At 31.2% G+C, this 21672-nt stretch overlaps 3 protein-coding genes across 7 annotated transcripts; 2 read left to right on the top strand and 1 right to left on the bottom strand.

Moving 5' to 3' along the window:
- The first annotated feature begins 1826 nt into the window (after positions 1–1826).
- On the top strand, positions 1827–6250 carry LOC110627949 (FRIGIDA-like protein 3). Of its 5 annotated transcripts, XM_021774365.2 has the most exons (6): positions 1864–2041; positions 2109–2150; positions 2351–2412; positions 3333–4393; positions 4551–4726; positions 5624–6250. In XM_021774365.2, exons 4-6 carry the CDS (start codon positions 3343–3345, stop codon positions 6038–6040), a joined length of 1644 nt encoding a protein of 547 aa, XP_021630057.1. In that variant the 5' UTR covers positions 1864–2041; positions 2109–2150; positions 2351–2412; positions 3333–3342; the 3' UTR covers positions 6041–6250. The 5 variants fall into 5 exon arrangements, with proteins under 5 accessions (XP_021630059.1, XP_021630056.1, XP_021630060.1 ...); XM_021774364.2 differs by lacking the exon at positions 2109–2150 and having other exon boundaries at positions 1841–2041; XM_021774368.2 differs by lacking the exon at positions 2351–2412 and having other exon boundaries at positions 1863–2041.
- A 2066-nt stretch (positions 6251–8316) lies between these two features.
- LOC110628429 (rhodanese-like domain-containing protein 4A, chloroplastic) lies at positions 8317–12101 on the top strand. The gene is made up of 4 exons (XM_043949020.1): positions 8317–9083; positions 9941–10043; positions 11477–11716; positions 11913–12101. The coding sequence occupies exons 1-4, from the start codon at positions 8449–8451 to the stop codon at positions 11958–11960; spliced, it is 1026 nt and encodes a 341-aa protein (XP_043804955.1). The 5' UTR covers positions 8317–8448; the 3' UTR covers positions 11961–12101.
- A 1320-nt stretch (positions 12102–13421) lies between these two features.
- Positions 13422–20053, bottom strand: LOC110628430 (hemolysin A). Its single transcript, XM_043949019.1, has 9 exons — positions 19815–20053; positions 19519–19600; positions 19012–19091; positions 18437–18539; positions 18176–18332; positions 17892–18020; positions 17628–17714; positions 16635–16679; positions 13422–13900 (listed from the first exon to the last, which is right to left on the bottom strand). Exons 1-9 carry the CDS (start codon positions 19924–19926, stop codon positions 13760–13762), a joined length of 936 nt encoding a protein of 311 aa, XP_043804954.1. The 5' UTR covers positions 19927–20053; the 3' UTR covers positions 13422–13759.
- Between the last annotated feature and the right edge of the window lie 1619 nt (positions 20054–21672).

Below are 21672 nucleotides of genomic sequence, written 5' to 3'. Positions count from 1 at the left end.
TGTTCGTGATAGAGTAGCCAACAAAGAGTTACAGGTTCGTTATCTATCCACAAAAGACCAAATTGCAGATATTTTAACGAAACCTTTAGCTAAAGGCCGGTTTTTATTCCTACGGGACAAGTTGACTATCGTTCCACATCGATAGATCAACTTGCGGGGGCATGTTAGACGATAAGGCCTTATTATTTGTTGTATTTGTAATTCTATTAGCTGTATATTTATCTTAGACTTAGAGTTATAGTCAAACACTGTAAACACTGCATATAATTACCTATTCAGCTAATGAGAAAATACGCCTCTTCACCAAAACTGTATACTACTTAACAAAGGGAGTCATACTAATGACTTTTATTATTGAGATGATGATTTACTTCTTCATATTTATCACAAACTGATGCATATATTATTAATAAATAAGAAAAAAAATCACAAAATATACGAAAACTTGTTGAAAATTTGATATTTCTAAATTACCTTACCTCAATTAAATAGGTCTAAAATTATACAATTTCATATTTATTGCAAATTCGAGATCTTGGAAAGTCATGGGTGCAGATTGAATTCTTCTTTTCGATTATTCTTTAAAACAAGGATGAGTAATTTTGTACCCACATAGAGAGATTTCAGATTCTCCTTTTCGATCTCCAATTTCTATTTTTCTGAGAGATTTTAAATTTTACTCTTCAATTTTCAATTTTTATTTCAAAAAGAAATAATAACTTTATCGTTGTTATAAAATTGAGAAAATTACGACTTAAATATATTATTTAAAAAATATTAAAAATAATTTAAAATAAAATTGATTAGTTTTCGCTATAAGAATACTAAAATGACAAAATCAAAACTTCTTTTTAAATTATTTTTTTATAATAACATTTAAAATAATTTTTTTCTCAAAATCAATTATTGTCATTAAACCGCAATACCAAATAAACAATTTAAATGTATTACTTTTTATTTTTCAAATTTTATTAATTTATAATTGCAGGCAATATAAATTGATAAATGAGTTTAAAACATGTATAGATACAAACAAATAAATAAAAAACAAAAACATTAATCTAATTTTTTTTTGAAACATTACTATTGAGTTTTAAAATTTTTTAGAAAATTTATGAATTGGTTTTAATTTTTAAATCATTAAATTAAAATATTTTTATATTTTATAAATATAATATTTAGTCTTTTTTTAATGTTAACTGTTTTAAATATTTATAATTTTAATTTTATTTATTATTTAATTTATATAATTTTAAATATTCATATTTTAATTCAAATAAATTAATTAACTATTTTTATAAAAAATTAAAAATTTAAATTTATAAAATATAAAAATATTTTAATTAAATTATTTTAAAATAGAAATTATCTAAATAATTTCTTAAAACTCTAAAAACTTAATAGTAATTTATTCAATTTAGTTTATAGATAATTAAATTATAATTTATTCTCTATAATATAATTTTAAAAAATATATTAAAATATTATAAAATTTATTTATTAATTCATTCATTAATTTTAATTATTTAATATTTTAAAAAAATTAAAAATATTATATTATGTTTTTAAAATTAAAAGATTAATTAATAAATTTTCATATTTTATATGAACTAATTAATAATTTTTTAAATTTATTTGTACAGGTTTTCCTTAAAATGGACTGGGCCAATCCTTCGGCTGGATAGGCATCGATCATACAGCTACCCATTTAAGAGTGGGCCCACGTTTTACAACTTTTCAGGCACTCTGAATTTCGCTGAAACCACTCCAACTCCAAGCAGAGAAATCAGTTCCATCTGTGAAATAGCAAAAAAGAGACTGCCCTGAAAAAAGCAAAAGATAGAGGGCAACGTCTGCGATATCATGCGCCCTTTTTCCTCCTCTTAAGTCTTAACTTTCCCTTCTCTCTATCTCTTTCTCTTTCTCTAGGGATTGTAGAGTAGCAGCCACACACCAACTCTCCCCAATCTACCACCATGGATTGATCGTTTGGCTGCTCAATTTCCACGTTTTCTTCATATATTTTGCTCCAATCACTCAGGTATTTCTCTTTTTTTCTGCTAATTTCTTTATCATTTTGTTCGTATTTTTGAATCTTTTTTTTCCAGATCGGCTTTGTCGTTTTCCTCCAAATTGGCCCCCATTTTGCTGTAATTTTCTCCAATTTCACTCTTGCTTGCTGGATGCAGTTGTTGGGGAATTTTTCTTGGGAAATACTTGCCTTCATAATTAATTTTTTACTTATTTTTTGAATTTCCCGTGTTCTTGATTGTTGGTTTTTGTAGCTTCTGTTTTGGGTTTGTGTTCTCTTTAATTTTGCTTTTCTGATGGTTTAGCTCTCTTTCTTCAGGGTTTCAGTCATCTTGTTAGTCTATTTTGCTCGATCTAGGGTTTGGTGTATTCGAGCCAGTGGTAAGCTATTGTTTGTTTTCTGATAAAAATGTTAACTGATCTCGTATGCATTTGTATGCTAGAGAGTTTGCGTTTGTCTGTTTGTGTGATTTCTATAATGGTTTATTTGTGCTAAAATTTTTTTGTTGGCATTCACTCTTTTAGCACTTCGGTTATGTCGAGTATTAGTTGGCTTTGGCATTTATTCTTTTGAATATAGTGTGCTGTGCTTATGATTGGGTTACTCAGGGATGCAACTTTGGATATATGTGCTTACCTTAGTTAACATCCTATTTTGGTAACTGACATGAATCAAAATTAATTGTTAAGTAATATTAATTGGGATAACTGAGGGCAGATTTTAAGTTCATTATCCCCTAACACTGCAGTGAGAGTAAATAGCACATCGGCTAGATTTCTTGGGAGTTTAGAAGAATAAAAAATAGGATTGGGGAAGTGCTGTACATGATTGAGCTCTCTCTCTCTCTCTCTCTCTCTTTGTGCTTTAACCATGTCAAAGTATATTGTTTTAGCTCTTGAAAGTTGTTAGCTACAGATTGTTGCTTGCTTCCAGTCATGTGCCTCAATCTGAGATTGATCAGAGCCAGTCTAATTGAGTAAATGTATTGATTTTCTTCCTTCTTTATAAACTTTCTGCAGTTTTCTGATGATTTGTACTTTGATTTATGTGATGTCGCAAATAAATACCAGGGCTGTTGGGAAATGATTATCAACTTTGTTCAAGTAGTTCACTTGTCAATTGTGTTAAGCCTTATTTTGATTTGTTGTTCAGTTTATTGTTTTCTTGCATTTTAGTTGTGTTTTTCTTCTGTATTGCATTAATGCATATGCAAGTTATGCAACATGTTTCATTTGTCTTAATATATTGTATATTACTTTCTTCTCATTTTAATTTCCTTTATCCCATTTCCTCTATCCAGCTATTCTGCCATGGAAGATACTGAATCAGTTGTAACACTCATAGACTCCACAACCTCTAAGATCCAGCAGCTTCAGAAAGCATTTGCTGAGCTTGAAAGTCACCGGGCTGTAACACTGAACTTGAAATGGAAAGAACTTGAAGAACATTTCCATGGGCTTGAAAGATCCTTGAAAAGGCGCTTTCATGAGTTAGAAGACCAGGAGAAAGAGTATGAAACCAAAACAAGAAAAGCCCAAGAATTGTTGGAGAAGCGGGAAGCTGCTGTGGTTGCCAAGGAACAAGCTTCACTGGAGAGGCTCCAGGAGAAAAGAGATGCTGCTGTCTTTGCCATTACTAATGCTCTAGAGAAGCACAGGAAGGTATCACCTGTGGAACCTGCTGTTGTAACCATTGATGTGCAAGGTGAGCCCCCAACTGTTGAAGACCAACCAGCTGATACTATGGCTGCTGAAAGTAATTTGGAAGAGAGTAATAATTCTTCTGAAAATGGAAATGTGGAGGTGATATCTTATCCAGAGTTGGTCAAACTATGTGAAGTAATGGACTCAGAAGGGCTGCACAAATTTATATCAGATAATAGAAAGAACCTTGCTGTCCTGAGGGAGGAAATTCCACTTGCCTTAAAAGCTGCAGAAAACCCAGCGCAACTGGTCTTGAACTCGTTGGAAGATTTCTATCCCATGGAAGTGCCAACCTTTGATGGAAAGAAAGACTCGGCCCTTTTGGGTCTTCGTCGCACCTGTATCATGTTGATGGAGTGCCTCAGCATTTTGCTTGCATGTACAGATCTAGTTTCCGTTTCTGATGTAATCTCTGAAGATATTAAGGAGCAGGCAAAGGCAATTGCTGAAGAATGGAAACCCAAGTTGGATGGGCTAGATATGGATGCTAGCAATGGGAACTCCTTGGAGGCACATGCTTTCTTGCAACTTCTGGCCACCTTTGGTATCGCATCTGATTTTGATGAGGAAGAACTATCCAGGCTAATTCCAATGGTTTCTCGTCGTCGCCAAGCTGCTGTACTCTGTCGTTTTCTTGGCTTGTCAGAGAAGATGCCAGGTTTGTCTTTCTATTGCATGTTCGGTGATGTTTATAGAGCTATGGTGATTTATCTATTAAGAAGAACACAATCTATTGCTTTCTTTCATTTTTCTGGTTTTGCAACTTTCTGTTGCTAACTATTTTTTTTTCATCTTTTAAATTATGGATCCTTCAGGTGTTATTGAAGTACTGATCAATAGTGGTAGGCAAATTGATGCAGTTAACTTGGCTTTTGCTTTTGAGTTGACCGAACAATTTTCACCAGTACCTTTACTCAAATCATACTTGAAGGAGGCAAGAAAAACTTCATCATCTGTCAAACCTGGAAGTGCATCACCAACTGCCATGCAGGTATGTGCTCTCTATATTATCCTCTCCTTGCAACTTGGCTTTTGATGCATTGTGCAGGTGTGTATTTTGCCTCAACTGTCAATTATAGTGCTATTAATTGTTTATGTATTTATAATTTTCTTGTTGACAATTCCAGCTAGGAAGTTATCTCATTCATATGGATTTTTGTCTAAGATCAGCTCAATCCAAATATTTAGAGAACTATGATTCTTGTTATTCATGGGAGCGAATGGTAATTGTGTGCATGTAAAAGATAGAAAAAGGCTAATATAGTTTATGTATATCCTGGCACCATATGTGATCTTTTAAAGTATATTATGCACATCTATGTTTGCATTTGCATTGGTTCCATATTCAACACAAGTGTTCATCATGCCCTTGATCCTCATTATTAAATTTGTTGCGAGACCTTGCTCAAAATTTCTTGTTTTTTTTTTTTGTCTCAGATTGGTGGTAAGTGGTAATCGAATAGTCCTTGTAGTTTTAGATTAGTTACAAAAAGGCAAAACCATAGTTTAAGGTGAAGGAAAGAAGGGGAGAGTAGGAAAAGGGAGGGAGGGAAGAAAAGGAGGGGGAGGGGAGGTACTAAACCCAAAGAAGTGTCAAACCTACAATAGCAGAATTGTGAATGTGCTTATAACTTGTCAGTTCACAGGGTTTTGGGGCCAGCTTCTTAAACCTTCAAACATTAACTTGATTAAGCTTACTGGATCTGGTAGCTGTTTTTGTGAATTTTTCTTTCTTCCTACATGAAGGTCATGCATTGTGATTATTATTCATATTGGAGATCTATTAGAGTTGTCGCCATTGCAGATGTTCAATGAAGTTGCGTAAATTAACCATTTTTTAATGCATTTCTATATCGCTTAAAAATTTTATTATTTTGTTTTGTCTCAGAATGATGTCAATGAGCGAGAGCTGACTGCTCTTAAAGCTGTGATAAAGTGCATTGAAGAGCATAAGCTTGAGGAGCAGTATCCTGTTGACCCACTCCAAAAGCGCCTTATTCAGCTGGAGAAGGCCAAGGCAGACAAGAAAAGAGCGACTGAAGTTGCAAAGCCTCAACCCAAGAGACCACGTGCTAATGGCGTTGGATGTGGGCCCCGTGTCACTAACGTTACTGCTGACAAAACATTCTATCCTAGAGTCACTGATAGGTATCCGCAGTACGTGTATGACAGACCGTATGTTTACCCTGGACCCACTGACAATCATGTTGCCCCTCTAATGGGTTCTGCTACTTACAACTTCTCTCCCAGTCATGGCAACTACTTTGGAAATGGCTACCAGTACCAGGCCCCATATCTTCACTAGTTAGTAGTAAAGATGGCGAAAGAGGTGACTATGATCCTGATTTTAACTGTTAGCCTTAACCCTTCAGTCCTTTGATGTTGTATGAATGAACTTAGTTATCTAAAAAAGACCCAAAAAAGAAAAAAAAAAAAAAAACTGTCCTATTAATTTTTAATTTGTTGTACAAGACATACTTTGATCCTCTAATATATGCACTCTGTTTTCTGTGTATATGCTGCTATTCTTTTCTCCCCTTCCATTTACATTGGTGAGCTGTTTTCTGTGATGGTCAGACTCATTTCAGTTAAATCGTATAAGATTATATTGGGTTGAATAAACCCAAGCGGGATGGTACATTGAGATTATTTAATCTACAATTATTCAATGTTCAGCTTGGTGAAGCATTTTCTGTGAAAATTGACGCTTTTCTTCTATGATGTAATTTTTGTTTTTGGGAAAGAGTTTGATGAATATGGTGAAACAGCAAGAGCATCCGTGATGTTTCAATTTGCTTGAGCAAAAAAATGAGATAGTTAATTAAGTCGTATGAATAGCAAAATAGTATTTCTGGCGAAGTGAGAAGCATATGTATGAAGGCTGTCTTGGCCTGCCTGGAAGTAATCAGGTTTTTCTGCCAGACGCATTTTGAAATGTATGGATCATCTATAAATGGTCGCCCATTATAAGTAAAGGGATGCATCTAATGCAATAATATCACTATCTACAATAGCTTAATAACTTTCAATTTAGTTATGCCTAATGCAAAGTATTTAAATATCCACAAACAAAATATTTAATATTTTTATGAACTATATAATTACTTGTATATAAATTTAGATGCAATGACTACTTTGAAATAAAATAAATTTTAAAGAATTTTTTTTTCAAATTGAAAATAAAGGCAATAAAACGAATAGTCAATTTAATTTCATAAATTAATTTGTCAGTAAAACATAAATGCAATGGTTTTACTTTTCATACAAAAATAAAATTAGACTTATGTATGATTTTTAAATATTTAAGAAACTAATTTATAATTTATGCTAATTTTATACAAATTCAACTCGTAAAACATTTCCCAATTTTATGATAAAGAAATTATCTTAGTTGTCGAACTCGAAATCCTCTCGTCATCTCACTTGAAGTGATATTTAAAATTTTTTACATAAAAAGTAAGAAAATTATTATAATTTTTTTAAAAAAAAATACTATTTTTTTAATTTCATAATGTTTATTTGTTTTTCATTTTTAACTGTTTTAAAATATCATCTTTTGTTCTTCTTCATATTATAATTAACATATTTTATTTTATTTTATTTTACCACCATTTTTTATTAATTATTTAACTTTTACTAAATAAAAATTCACATCTCTTAATATTTAATTAAACCATATGTTACCACTAATGATTTTATTATTTTAATAAAACTTAAATTTTATTACTTTTTAACTAATATAACTCTATTTTTTAATTTTTATAAAAAATAAATTGAATAAAAAATACAGACAACAGATAAAATTGAAAAAAGATAATTGACATATAAATTAAGAGAAAATCTAAAATAGCACTGCAAATGGAAAGACGAGTAGTAGAAGCGTAAATTGATCGAATTATTCGTAAGCTATTAAAATTTGATTTGATTAAATTCTAATTAAATTGTATTGATGTCAAATTCAAACTTAAATTTGATTCAAAAAAAAAATTCAAACTTAAATTTTAGTTTTAGTTTTATAATATTATACTGATTAAAATTTATGAGCTTAATTTTTTTTTAAATTTATATATAAACTTATAAATAAACTTATAAACAATTTTGTTAAGTTGGAGGAAATTAATATTATAAAAAAAATTAAATTTAAATTTTACATAATTAAACTTAATTTTTTTAAAAATTTAATTCTGCATAATTTAATTATACTCATAGAGTTTATAAATATTCAAATAATTAAAATATAAGAAATTATTCTTTATATATTTACAAGTTAATTTATATATATATTAATTTAATAAAAATATTTAATTTTAAATATATTAAATTTTAAATTAAAATTTATTATAATTATAAATAAATTAAATTATTTATAAACTATTAACACTAAACTCAATAAAATCTTCACTTATTTAAATTCAAGACAAACTAAATTTAAATTTATTAATATTTTCATTCGAGTTGAAAATAAACAAAACTCAGTTTAACTTGAATTCAAAAAAATTTTGATGATCCAAATTTTAACTCTTTAAAACTCAACGCCGCTGGGTTGGTTTAAAAAGGAGGGACCAGTTCTCTTGCAATTTGAGTGACTGCTCTAGTAAACAGCCCAGTAGTCCCTTCCCACAAAATTCACAAGTGCTTCCCCATTGCTCCAACGAGCCTAACCCATTGTCAGGAATCTTTATTATCCTCTCTGCGTGCGAGTGTCTCTCTGTCATGGTTATCATGGAGTCCCTTTCCATCATCCTTTCTTCTTCACCACCCATTCAAAACCACCTCAAAACCCTAAAATTTTCCCCCTCTAAAACCTATTCTCATCAGGGATATTTCCCATCTGCCAAAAATTCTTCTCTTCAAAACCATTTCTTATGTCTCAGAAACTCTCTTTTATTGAAAACTTCTGTCTCCTTCTCTGCTTTTCACCTTATCACTTCTCTTCCTTCCTTTGCTTCTGAAGCTTTAGCTACCCCAACTGAGAATGTCTCTGACAAAATAAACTTGGAATCTGTCTTAGTCTCAATTGATGACTTCTTCAACAGAAACCCATTTTTTGTTGCTGGGTGTACATTCATTTGGCTGGTTGTTATACCTGTTACCAAACAGTACTTGAGGAAATACAAGTTTATCTCTGCCATTGATGCGTTTCGAAAACTGCGGGAAGTGAAAGATTCTCAGCTTTTGGATGTTAGGGACAAGAAGAGTTTGGTAGCTTTGGGGTCTCCTAATTTAAAGATGTTGAATAAGAGTGTGGTTCAGGTTGAATTCTCTGAGGAAGATGAAGATGGGTTTGTGAAGAATGTGTTGGAGAAGTTTCCAGACCCAGCAAACACCATCTTGTGCATTCTTGACAAGTAAGTACCAAAATCAGTGCTCTTCTCGAGCTCTTAACTTGAATTTTTCACTCGGTGCTTGTTACATCAGAAAAATTGGGAATTGGGTAGTAACTATGCTATAATTTTGGCACACAATTCCAAAGAAAGAATTGGTGAAAGATGGATTTATTGCTGGATAAAATTGATGGATACTCATGAGTTATGTGCTGGTTTCACTGTGGCCTGTTTTTTTTTTTTTTTTTTTTTTGGTCAATAACTAATGGCTGGTTTGATTCAAAATAAAAGTAAACTTTCAGGAATTTACTTAGCTGGATGTTTGATATGCAAATCAACTTAAGTAAGATTATTTGTAAATTACAAAAGACAGTAGCATCCATAATATAATTTCAAGTGTAATAAATTAAAGGATAAATTAGTAAATTCTATGGAACTTAATTTGCAAAGTCCTACTTAATTACATGAAGCAGCTAGAATGCTCTAGTTATCAGAAGTTAAAAAGTGCAAACCAAACAAGAGACGTTTTTGCACTTCTGAATGCTACTTTCTCAGTTTACTTACTCCAACCATCCAACCAAACAAGGCCTTAGTTCAGGCTTAAATCTGATAATTGATAGCATGGTGATATTCATGTAGATATTAATAATTAAAATCCCTGATATGCAAATTGAGCGTTATAGATAATTGGTCAAAACCCTTTTTTTTTTATTTGCATCATTTTGGGCATAGAGTTACTAATTTAGCTGGAGAACATGTTTACAACCAATCTTTGTTTCCTACTGCTTATTTTGTATATTCTGAATGTGAATCAAATTGTAGAGTCAATGTATTGGTTGATTTTATTAATTTCTTCCTTGTTTCATCCTTATGTAAGGTAGTTTTGATGGTAATTCAATGAGAGTGGCAGAATTATTGTTCAAGAATGGATTCAAAGAGGCTTATGCAATAAGGGGCGGGGTCAGAGGCAAAAAGGGGTGGATGGTATGCTTATTTTCTTTATTGTTTACTTTGTTTATTTTCTTATGTTTATATCTTAACATATCAAGGCCCTGTTTGAGCAACAGAAATGACTAGTAGGAACCTTCTTTTCTTGGCAATTTACTAAGCGAAAGAAAGCTTCGCTTCAGTTTATACTCTGGGGAGGCAAAATTATTTCTAGAATCGTGGTTGAAAATTCTGCATGCAAGTATTCTAGGTTGGCTTCTTAAATTATACCTTTCTGGTAGCTGATACTTCATGGGAAATTCAACCATTTGAATGGAGGAAAAAAAAACCGTTGTCTATGATTGAGTTTATTGCGTCAAGTAGAATCTTATTTGCAATGTAATTTTTTAACATTTAAAATTCATGTTAATAGGATTGTTTTTCTCCATGATAGTTAGTGTGGAGATTTTACAAGGGTATTGTTGAATCCCACATCGGTTGTGGAAAGGGGTAATGTGCCCCTTATATGGGTCATAGGCAATCCTCCTCCTTGAGCTAGCTTTTGGGGTAAGTTAGGTCTGATCCAAATTTAACATGGTATCAGAGCCTCCCATCCGATGTTGGGCGCCCCATAAATATGCCACGCACCAATAGGAATTATGGGCGAATTATGGGCGTGAGGGGTGTGTTGAATCCCATATCGGTTGTGGAAAGGGTAATGTGCCCTTATATGGGTCATAGGCAATCCTCCTCCTTGAGCTAGCTTTTGGGGTGAGTTAGGCCTGATCCAAATTTAACAGGTATGATGAAATGCTAATAGGAAATCCACATGGCACTGTAAAGCATACTTTGTGAGGCTATATGGAGTATTCTTATCTTGATTTGAGCTCCAAAGATGTCATAGATCATCCATTGCCCAATGCAATGACCGGCTTAGGGGGGGGGAGGCTGGCAAGGGGGCAACACCCCTTGAAATTTTAATTTTTAAAGGGGAATAGGTTAAATATGAGTTTATTTTTAATAGAATGCTACATTAGCTCTCTATTTAAAAAATAAAAAAATAAAAGATTGAATTTTTTATTGAACTAAATAAAAATTTAATGAGCTCAAATTTAATTAATTAGAATTAATTTAGAATAATTATATTGAATTTAAATTTGTTAAGTATATATTTTAGTCCCTCTAAATGTAAATGCTGCATTAACACGGCATTAGTGAATATTTTGGCATTCTTGAGTGTAAATGTTGCGTCTGGAGCGTTATTGGCCCAATGGTTCATTTTTTGTGTGCAACATGATCTATTTTTTCAAATTTCCCAGATGAAAAATTTTTTTTGCTGGCTTAGCTTTTGTTCTGCATCCAGTTCACACTTTTGTTCTTATTTGCATATTTCCCCAAAATAAAAGATAAAGAAGAGAAGGCAAAGATGAACGGTTCTTCTTACGGTTGTCATATTTAATTTTTTGTTTTTGATGTTTGCTTAACTGCAGGCAATACAAGAAACCCTTTTGCCCCCTTCTGTTCATATTTATCCTAAGAAGAAGAAGTCTAAAAGCTCACAACTGGGAATTAATGGAGGAGTTGGTCAGAAGAGTGAAGAAAATAATGGCAAACCCTCTGATGTTGCTCTCTCCACAGCAGAAAGCCAACAAGCGGAAAATGGACACATAAACCAGTTGATGAATTCCACACCTAAGTTGAAGATTGATTCCCGATCTCCCTACCCTAATGTACTCTCTCTCTCTTTCTTTTTCTCATGTTTTTGTTGAATAAGGTTTGATGATTTGAAATGTTTGATGTCTTTGTGCCTGTAAACAGCATGATATGCTGCTGAAGTGACTATCATTCTGAGTCAAAGTTCATTACTGCAATTTGAACTTGAAGAAACAAACACTAACGTTTTTTTATTTATAATTTTTGATGCAGTACCCAGATTTGAAACCTCCATCTTCTCCAACCCCATCAAAGCCTTAAAAGAATTGCTCCAAGTCTACTGCGCTGGTAGTATCTTCTTCTGGCTTGTAACGTGTAACTTTGCATGGTGTAGCTTTTTATTGCTATGAATTGTAATTGATTTATTCTCAATTTTGGTATCATTGATATATTCTGAGCCTATCTGGAGGATTGTTGAAATTGCCATTTTCTTCCCTTAGTGGAACTTATCTGTATGAAATGCTCCAAAAAAACAAAAAGGAAAAGAAAAAGAAAATCGGGAATGGAGAATCAAAATATAATTGAAATCTAATGAAAATGTTCTTAAAAAAATGGTCAACAAAACCGAGTTATTCAGTTAACTGAAACCAACCAATGCAAATTATGGTTCAGTTTTTGGTCTGAAGTTTGTACGAATCAAAATGATGGTTCAATCCAAAGTAATAGTTTTACCTTTGATTCTATTGAGTCCAACAAAACCCATTATTGTTCGATTGTTTCAGTTTCAAATTGGATAAAAAAACTAAAATACTGAAATGTTTTAAAGTAAAACAGATTCAAGTTGAATTTATAGAAGAATCAAATTGATTCGATTTAGTTGGATTGTACCAGTTTGAGTAAATCCCAACAATTAAAACGTAGATGTGTGTCAATTGGTGAACAGAGCTCAATAATCACAGGTACACAAACTACAACCCAGACCACATAACGGAGGACGGAAGGAGTCAATAGACGCGCCAGGGGGGTGGGTTGGCCAGGAGAAATTATAGTGAGGACTTTCTTTTTGAGTAATTTCTGCTTGGACTACAAATATAAAATTGCAACAAAATCCTCGTAATAATAATAAAAAAATGCACTAAACAAGCATTATAATGCTTGATCTAGATAAATTTTTTCTTTTTTATGAGCTTCCCATTTACAATTAGCGATGGCAATGAAGCAAGAGACTTTCCATGTTCGCAAATTGCTCATCTCGTTTTCCTTGAAAAAACAGCAAGATAAAAGCTTAAGGATCTGTCGTTTTTCAAGGAGGCAAAAGGTGGCTCTCCATTGTTGCTCTGGTTTTCCGTTCTGTTTATTCCTTCACCACACCAAGTACACGACTACAACTATTATGACACTTTTTATAGAAGATCCAGCACAAATAAAATTATTTCTTAATAAAAATTCATTAGTTAGTCTCTTAATTTTAAAAAATATAAATAAACATCGTTTTAAAAATTTATTAATTAATCATTTGAAAAGACAAATTAATAGACTTTTTAAAATGTCAAATACATTTTAATATATTTTTCAAAATAGAAGAACCAATTAATCAATTAATATATAGACTAAATAATAAATTTCTTTATAGCAAATGCTTACAACCGGATTAACTTTTTCCAAAATAATTCTATAGTATCCTTTTGTCCATTTTTACAACATTAACCCTACATATCAAGAATCCTTAACCTTCTGATAAACAAAAGGATACTGAATCTCTACACGCTCACACAAAAGAGATAGCTTTGAATTATATTGCTTCATAAGAAGTGAAACTGGAGCTTTAGATTTTGTCTCCAAAAAGGAGGCAATTTATCAAACTCATTAGACAGCATTTGGCATACCATTTGCATGCGCAGGCAAGCAAGTCAATAATTGCATCGAATCTGAAGGGCTAATATCGCTTGTCTTTCATTTGTTGTGTTTTCAACTCTATATCATATTACAGTTTATAGAAATTTACAAACATTGGTGGCAAGCCAAACTTTCTTCTTTTGGATGCCAGGCTGCATATGCCAGCCTGAGTGAAGATTTTGCATCCAGGATGATGACTGTCTCGCTTCTTTCATATGAATATACTATTCTGTACTTTTCTCAGGTATTCGACTAAAATAAACCAGAAATTCTGTGTTACCTTCAGCACCCTTTAAAGGAGACTCAATCCACCCTTTGCTGCAGAATCCAAAGTTCTCCACACCTTTTAGAATCTTCTCAAGAACCTACATAAGGGTAACAAAGTTATAGCACCCTATACATAACCCTATCAAGTTGAATCAATTTGTTTACTTTGAATCCCACATATCCATTGAGCCATACGTAGCTTCCAATTGTAACTGATTTATCGTATCACTCAAAGGCCCGAGTTTATAACACAAAGAAGCATATAAAGTCTATAATAACCTCGTTTACACTTTGATCCTTCAATAATTCATGGATAATAAGAACATTATTCATATTTGCTATGTTGGGTATAAAGTTTAGAACATTCAGATGCACTTGACTACCTCTTCAGCTATGTTTGGTTGGGGATAACTCAGTTAGAGAATTTGAAGTTTTCAAAAAGTGTGAAAATTGTTTCTGTTTGGTTAGCATTTCTTCTTCTTCACTTTCCAGAAAGTCAAGGGTTTTCTTTTTTTCCATGGAGGTTGGGTAAATTACTTACCCAACTAGTTAAGTTACTTGACTTCCCAGAAAATAACGCATTTGAACCAAACAAGTCTTCAATAATTCCCATAATTCCTGGATAACCAACACATCACAGGCATGCATAAAATTCTCATAATTGTTAAATGAAATGATTAAAAAGTAACTCTGAATTTTAAAGATTTGATAATTATTTTTGAATAGCACAAAGATTGAATAAATTTCAACATGTTTTGATGTGTTACATATGATAGTTAAGGTAGATTGCCATAAAGTGTTTAATGCCATATTATTTGATGTTGGGAATTGGTCTGAATTTAGTAAGATTATTTTCATTTAATTTTTTAAGGGTTCTAATGTTTCTTTGATGTCTCTATACCACGTTTTTCACTTAATATTTTGATCATTGAGTTGTTCTATTACTAAATCTTTTTATTAAGTTGTTTCTAATTATTTAAAAATTAGAAAATATATACTCCATCCGTCTTTTAATTTTTGTCCACTTTACTTTTTCACACATATTAAGAAAGATAATTTTTTTATTAACTTTTGATTATACCCATCTTTATAATATTAAATTCTATTAAATATTAAAAGATATTTTGAATACTCACTTAGAAAAATAACACTTGATGAGAGCTTATTTTGGAAATAAAATAAAATTAAATAGGGTTATAATCATAAGTTTAAATAACGGTGTAATGGAAAATGGAGGGCCGATACTTGTTAGCCCTCTAATTTGCATGCATAACAGCCGTTACTGAACGCTATGTAATAATAAGGACCATTACCAATAATTCAATCTTACTTTTTTACATGCCAAACATAATGTATTTTGAGGTTTCCAGCAATTTAAAAACTCTTTTCTTTTAAAATCTCTTTTTCTTTTCTCTCAAACAACTAAATTTTTTCCTACATTTTTTTTAAAAAACTTAAGTCCATCATAAACTACTCTATTTCTTAATGTCTTTCAAGAAATTAAAAGATGAGTTTTTTTTTTTGTTTTTATTTTATAATTTACTTTTTTGCATTTCTTTTTTTTTTTGTATTTTTATTAACTAAAAGCACTTTGATGTTAGTATTGAGTTAAAATTATACTTTGAACTATTAATTTACCTAATATATAAGATAGTGTGACTTTTTCTTATTTTAAACTATACTCAGAAATCTATTTCATTAAACTAATTATGAGATAATTTACACAAAATTTTATACTTAAATTTTATTAGTTAGTTGTTATTGCTAAGGCTAAATGTAGTTCATATATAAGACAAGTTATAATACCTATATTAGTTATTATAATTATTTTTGTAATTGATTTTCAGTGTATTACTTTAATTTTATTTAAAGGGAGGATTGTTGGAAGAAAGAGTAGGCAAGATTGAGCATTGTAAGAGAAGGTAAAGCAATCACCTAACAAGGTAATTTTTTCCCCCATTTCTCCATGACTTCTGAGGTTCTCTTGTTGTCTGCTGGGACCTGACACTGCTGCATTGATCTATATACTCACTGCAAAACGTGAGTAACGATTGTTTTATTTGCCCTGTTGTTCTGAGCTTCTTATTCTTTTTCACTCTCTCCCCCTCCCTACCACCCACCCAACCCCCCCCCCCCCCTCCCCGGCCATGAAATCTTCAACTTTGAAGATATTTTGGTGTAACAATGTTCATATGTTTGTTCAAAGTCAATTTGGAGACGGGCTTTCAGTATCAAGTTCTATTTTCATGTATGCTTTACAATAGAGCTCTTTCTGAATTTACTTTTTTTTTTTTTTGGTGTTATGCTCTGGTGCTGAAAATGGTTGGATTTGAAGATCTAGTGTTGATTTTTCCCTTTTACGTTTCTTGAGGTTGAGGATGTTATGCTGCAGTATCTTGTAAAAAGGAGGGGTATTGAAGGGTGACTCTAATCCAGTAGTGGTTGTCAGTTATGAAAATGGCGATGAAGAAGAGGATTTCAAACTGGTAAGATGGTTTGATTGGGCGTTAGAGTGAAAAAAATTTCTGCAAATCCAAGAAAAGGTGAGGATCACGGCTTATTGAGGGAGAAGAGAGAAAAGATAATCCAACATGGCATGAGAGAGTATTACTTTATCAAAATAAATCCAGGTTTCAAGTGCCAATGTGAGCATTTAGCTGGAGCTCTGACTGGATTATGGCGAGAGCGATTTTGTTTACTTTGAAAATGAAGTTAACTGATATTATATTAACAAACTGAATTGAGTGGTCAAATGAAATAACCCCACAATGATCAGTCAAAGTTGGCCTAAATTGCTTGGTGTTATCAAACAGACAGGAGAAAAGCATGTACCTCTTGGTGTACATGAGGATCTCTGACTATTCCACCCCTTCCTACCTGCAAAAAATACCATGAATTCAAATTCTAATTTAAATGATGACAAGATTTTTCATTTTTGTTGTTATGTGATTTTGCTTAAGTAATTAACCCTCATATTCATATTATTATGTATGGTTAAACGGCATCTCCCAGAAGGCAGAAAAGTTAGTTTGTAAATTACTTGAAAAGGAATGCTATGTGAATCCTCGATGTATTACTAGCCATAGGAATTCTGGAACAAAAACACATAGCGGTGTTTTACCAACTTTTTACCAGCAACTACAATGGCAGCCTTACCAAACAAAAATCCCAAATGGATAGCAATTAGGATGATGAATGACTATTTGGTAAGGCACTTATAGTTCAATATCAGCGGTGAAATGACTTCTACTCGTACAATATTTTTGGTGTCTCTCTGTCCTTGATAGCTTTTTGTTTGGAATTGATCTGCACTTGCTACTTTTTGTAGTTTGTTCTACTTAAGTTCAGGTAAAAACGAAAGAAAAAAGGTTGTAGGTTATTCTATCCAAAAGCCTTATATTATAATATGCCATTGGTTTAATTGTAACTGAAAAAACCTCAAGACAAAACCACTATAGCGCTAGCATCTTTAGCGGGTGTCTTTAGAAGATGAGTGGTAAAACTGGCAACTTGAAAAGTCATTTTGTATCTAGAATGTCACAAACATACAAAAGGTAGTGAGTTATTTAAATTACTTACAGTTTTACACAAAAAACCTCAAAGCAAGTGAATATGGCATTTTGGAGAGTGATACAGTAAAGTTTCCACAAAAAATTACAGGAGACTTCACTTTAAGTTTTATAGAGTTGCTAAAACTTAAGATAGTCATATTTCAATAATTAATTAAATTAGTTATCATGATTTTTTTTTTTAAAAAAAGCAAAAATATATTAGAAGTGCTTTCGCTAATTTAAAAAAAAAAGGCACAAGAAAAGGATTTCTTACTTGTGATCTGCGAGCTTCAAATTGAGGTTTAACCAAGGTAATCAATGTTGCATCTTCTTTCATAACATTAACTACAGCAGGCATGACCTGCATAAAATAAATAACATAAGAATGCAACCCAGGAATTTTACACAGGGTGCTACCCCTGGATAAAATTGCCTCTATCCATCCAGGAAGACAGAAAGCAACAAGTGTTTGAATGCAACCAGTAGTCTAAAGTGTGTAAAGCAGTAGTCAAAGTGTTAAACCTATTTGAAGGCTTACCAGGAGAATAGAGATGAATGAGAGGTCTAGAGTCACTAAATCAACTTTTTGGGGGAGTTCAGAGAGGTATCTTAAGTTTGTTCTTTCTACCACACAAACACGTTCGTCTCGGCGAATTTTGTCTGCCACCTGATTCAGTCATTGTCCAAATTTCATCAACAATCACTCAGAAAACAACTAAGAAGTCACTGTCTAGACCTTGTGTTATCATATATAAAGCAGCTAATAGTCATGATTATGACTCATAAAATTAGCAAAACAGAAAAGGTAAAGATTAACCCCACCTGTCCATAACCTACATCAACTCCATAGACAAATGATGCACCATGCTGAAGCAAGCAGTCAGTAAATCCTCCAGTTGACAGCCCTGAATCAAGGGCTACTTTGCCAGTTACATCAACACCCAACTGTTCAATGGCAGCTTCTAGCTTATATCCTGCTCTAAATTAGCAGACAAAAAAAGTCAACATTTCAAGCTCACCAAAGCTAATGCAGGCATGTTGAAATTTCTTGCAGCAGCAGGGTATTTCAGGAACAGTAATCACCTACATACGTATTTTGGAATTTCAGCGCTAATCTCTACAACAGCTTTGTTGGAGACAGGTGTGCCAGCTTTGTTCACCATCTTCCCATCTACAAACACTTTGCCTATGGATGCATCCACCAAACTAAGTCAACTAATATGCTTATGCTTACAATTTTGATGAAGAAAAACTGAAGAGATTGCAGTATAAGTGGGTTCAAGTTGACACTTTTGCACGGTAGGAGCATCTACACATGTCAATGAGTAACAATATAAATTCCCAAACAGAGAAAAGTTGCAATAACAAAACACAGCAGAAATACTCAAATTTGCAAAAATGTTTTACAAAATATCATTGTCAAAGTGATCCTTTTCTAAAAGCAACAAACTTCCCTGAAATTGACAAATTCTGTAAAGCACTTCTACCACCAGTGCAGTTTATTCTTTTATCATAAACAAACAATGTAGTTTTAAAATTCAAAGCAAGAAAATGTTGAACATCATTCCATTATCACCACCCATTATGCAGTCAAATTGCCACGACGCAGAAAAGTAGAAAATAGTAAAGACTGTATGCAATTGAAGAAGAAATCTGACCTTGTAAAATCCATGACTGAATTAAGGTTCGGCTGTATTGCTGGAATCTTTCAAGACATATTTCATCCAGTCTCCTTTTCCTAAATGCTCAATTAGCAAAAAAACAATGTGAAGAAACAAACATGTAGAAAGAACCAAATGCAACAAACGACATTGGCAATTTTTTTTTTCTTTTTATCTTCTATTGTGTAGAACAGCCTTCAAAAATTTTAAATTAAAGCTAATCTACAATCAGTTCAAGTGATCTAGTTCTTGGAGATTTTACTTTTCTTTCTAACTCACTATGTTTCAAAACCTCAGTATAACTGTCAACGCTACTGAACTAGTAGAGCTTAACCATTATTTCGAAGTTCAATAGTACGTCAGAATCCCACTAGCCTGCCAGCTACCATATCGCAATTCTAATCCCCGAACATTAATTAAATTAACATGCGAAACCAACGTTAAAAAAGCATGGATAGGCAGATTTGGTAAGGTTACACATTGAGTAGCGAAGGAGCAGCCTACTTTTTAGGTACTTGAAACTTTCCAGCCCCCGCAACGGCAAAGCTTCTGAAGGAACAGTTCATTTCCGGTTTGACCCATCTTACTGAAAATTACAATGATTAGAACACAATAATAAATAACGCAAAAAACACCCGTAAAATTAATTAAATTGAAGCATTCTACAATATCACCAACTGTTTGTGAAAAGTACTCAATGACAACCAATCATACAGTTTGACGAGAATTTTAGAAGCCAAATTTGAGTCGAAGATAATGCTAATATACAAATATGAAGAAAGAAAGAACAAGAGAGTTACCAGTAAAACTAGAAGGATAAGATCTGGATAATAAAAAGAAGCTGGAACTAGTAGCGTTGCCATTACTACGATAACGATAAAGAATGGGAAGCTTCAGAAATTGCAGCGCCATTTTTAACCCTTCTTTTCGTAAATCCTTATTGTATAGCTCGCTCAGCACCTAAATATTCAGAAAAAACACAAATTGCCAGCCCAAAACGCTCTCCTCCCGCAGCCATGCAAGGCCGCAATAAGGCAAAGAGTTGGATACTCGACAGTCTAAAGAGTATCTCCATAAACGACACCGTTTTAACCTTTAATTTTGTAATAAATGATAAGTTTGCAATTTTTTTGGCAACTTAATGATAACTTTATTTTAAATTTCTTGAAAAAATTTAAGGTAAAATACGAGAACTGGTATTTGGAAATTCTATATATACATCCTTTATTAGAATGGGATTTTTTTTTTAAATGGAGATCGAAGATTGAAAATTGGGAGAATAGAATCTGAGAAGTCTCAAATACTATTTCATTTCAAAAAAATATATATATCACATATTGAAAAACTTAAAAATATAGGGCCAAGTATATTCATCATAAAGAAAATTCTTAATTCTATCATAGTATATAAATTATTTTATATACTCAATTGATGAAAAATTAAAAAAATTATATTTTATATCGAGACCCACAATATATTATAATATGATCTATTATTAAATTAATAATTTATCAAATTATTAGTTAAATAAATTTTCTTTAAAGGGTAAAAATTACTATCAAGTTTTCAGTTTATATGAAACTAATTAATTTGTCTATTTTTTAAAATTATTTAATTAAAATATTTATATATTTTGTAAAATTTAACTGTTTATTTCTTTTATAAAAAAATATTAAACGTTTTGAATTATTTATACTATTTAATTTTTTAATTTTAATTTTATATATTATTTAATCTTTATAATTTTAAATATTTATATTATTTATTTTTTTAATTAAAAATAAAATATATTAATTAATATTTATTTGATATAGTTATTAAAGAGTTTAATTTTATAAAATATAAAAATTTTTAATTGAATAATTCTAAAATAGTTATGAACCATTAGACTTTGTAAGAAGCTAGAAACCTGATAATAATTCTTTCTTTCTTTAAAATTGAAATTTGTTAATGGGAAAATTATACTTTAGTTTTTGAGATTGATTTCTATATTTTTAAAATTAAAAACTTTAGTTTTTGAGTTTTAGTCTAATTAGCAGATTGATTTTTATATTTTTAAAATCAAAAACTTAAATTCCCTTATTGTTAATGAATTCAAACGACGTCCTTCCATAATCAATCGATCCAAATAAAAAATCATTATATTAAAAATGTAGCTGTTAAAAGTATAAAAATATCTTTATTATTTTAAATGGATAAACTACTTATTAATTTTTAAGTTTTAATATAATTAATAAATTAATTTTTATATCTTTAAAATTGAACACCTAAATCTCTCTATAATCAATTTATTTAAATTTCAATTTTTTATATATTTTTTGTAATTAAAAACATAAAAATATTTTTATTGTTTTTTTTAAATTAAAAATATTAAGAAGTTAAAATTTTATCAATTTTTCATTATTTATTAAAATTTTAATATTTTAATCCTTTATTTTTCGTGAAAACACTTAAGTTTTCATTAATTTTTATTTAGATTATCATATTCAACTAATTTTTTAATCCTGTTTGTTCTTCGATTTTTATTTATTAAAATATTCAAATACTTAAATAATTTCAAAATTTTCAGAAAATATTTATAATTCCAGCTATTTTTATTTGGTGCCAAATTATTCAAATACTTAAATAATTTCAAAATTTTCAGAAAACATTTATAAT

The sequence above is a fragment of the Manihot esculenta genome, chromosome 12 (assembly GCF_001659605.2).
Source record: "Manihot esculenta cultivar AM560-2 chromosome 12, M.esculenta_v8, whole genome shotgun sequence".
NCBI classification, from domain to species: domain Eukaryota; kingdom Viridiplantae; phylum Streptophyta; class Magnoliopsida; order Malpighiales; family Euphorbiaceae; genus Manihot; species Manihot esculenta.
This window is presented reverse-complemented; position numbering and strand designations above follow the sequence as displayed.

Coding starts and splice junctions, on each gene's coding strand:
- LOC110627949 (XM_021774367.2), top strand. CDS start 3,343: ATGGAAGATACTGAATCAGTTGTAACACTCATAGACTCCACAACCTCT. Junction 4,394..4,550: donor CTTGTCAGAGAAGATGCCAG/GTTTGTCTTTCT, acceptor TGGATCCTTCAG/GTGTTATTGAAGTACTGATC. Junction 4,727..5,623: donor CATCACCAACTGCCATGCAG/GTATGTGCTCTC, acceptor GTTTTGTCTCAG/AATGATGTCAATGAGCGAGA.
- LOC110628429 (XM_043949020.1), top strand. CDS start 8,449: ATGGTTATCATGGAGTCCCTTTCCATCATCCTTTCTTCTTCACCACCC. Junction 10,044..11,476: donor GAGGCAAAAAGGGGTGGATG/GTATGCTTATTT, acceptor GCTTAACTGCAG/GCAATACAAGAAACCCTTTT. Junction 11,717..11,912: donor CCCGATCTCCCTACCCTAAT/GTACTCTCTCTC, acceptor TTTTTGATGCAG/TACCCAGATTTGAAACCTCC.
- LOC110628430 (XM_043949019.1), bottom strand. CDS start 19,926: ATGGCGCTGCAATTTCTGAAGCTTCCCATTCTTTATCGTTATCGTAGT. Junction 19,601..19,814: donor TTATCCTTCTAGTTTTACTG/GTAACTCTCTTG, acceptor TGTAATTTTCAG/TAAGATGGGTCAAACCGGAA. Junction 13,901..16,634: donor ATCCTCATGTACACCAAGAG/GTACATGCTTTT, acceptor ACCCTTATGTAG/GTTCTTGAGAAGATTCTAAA.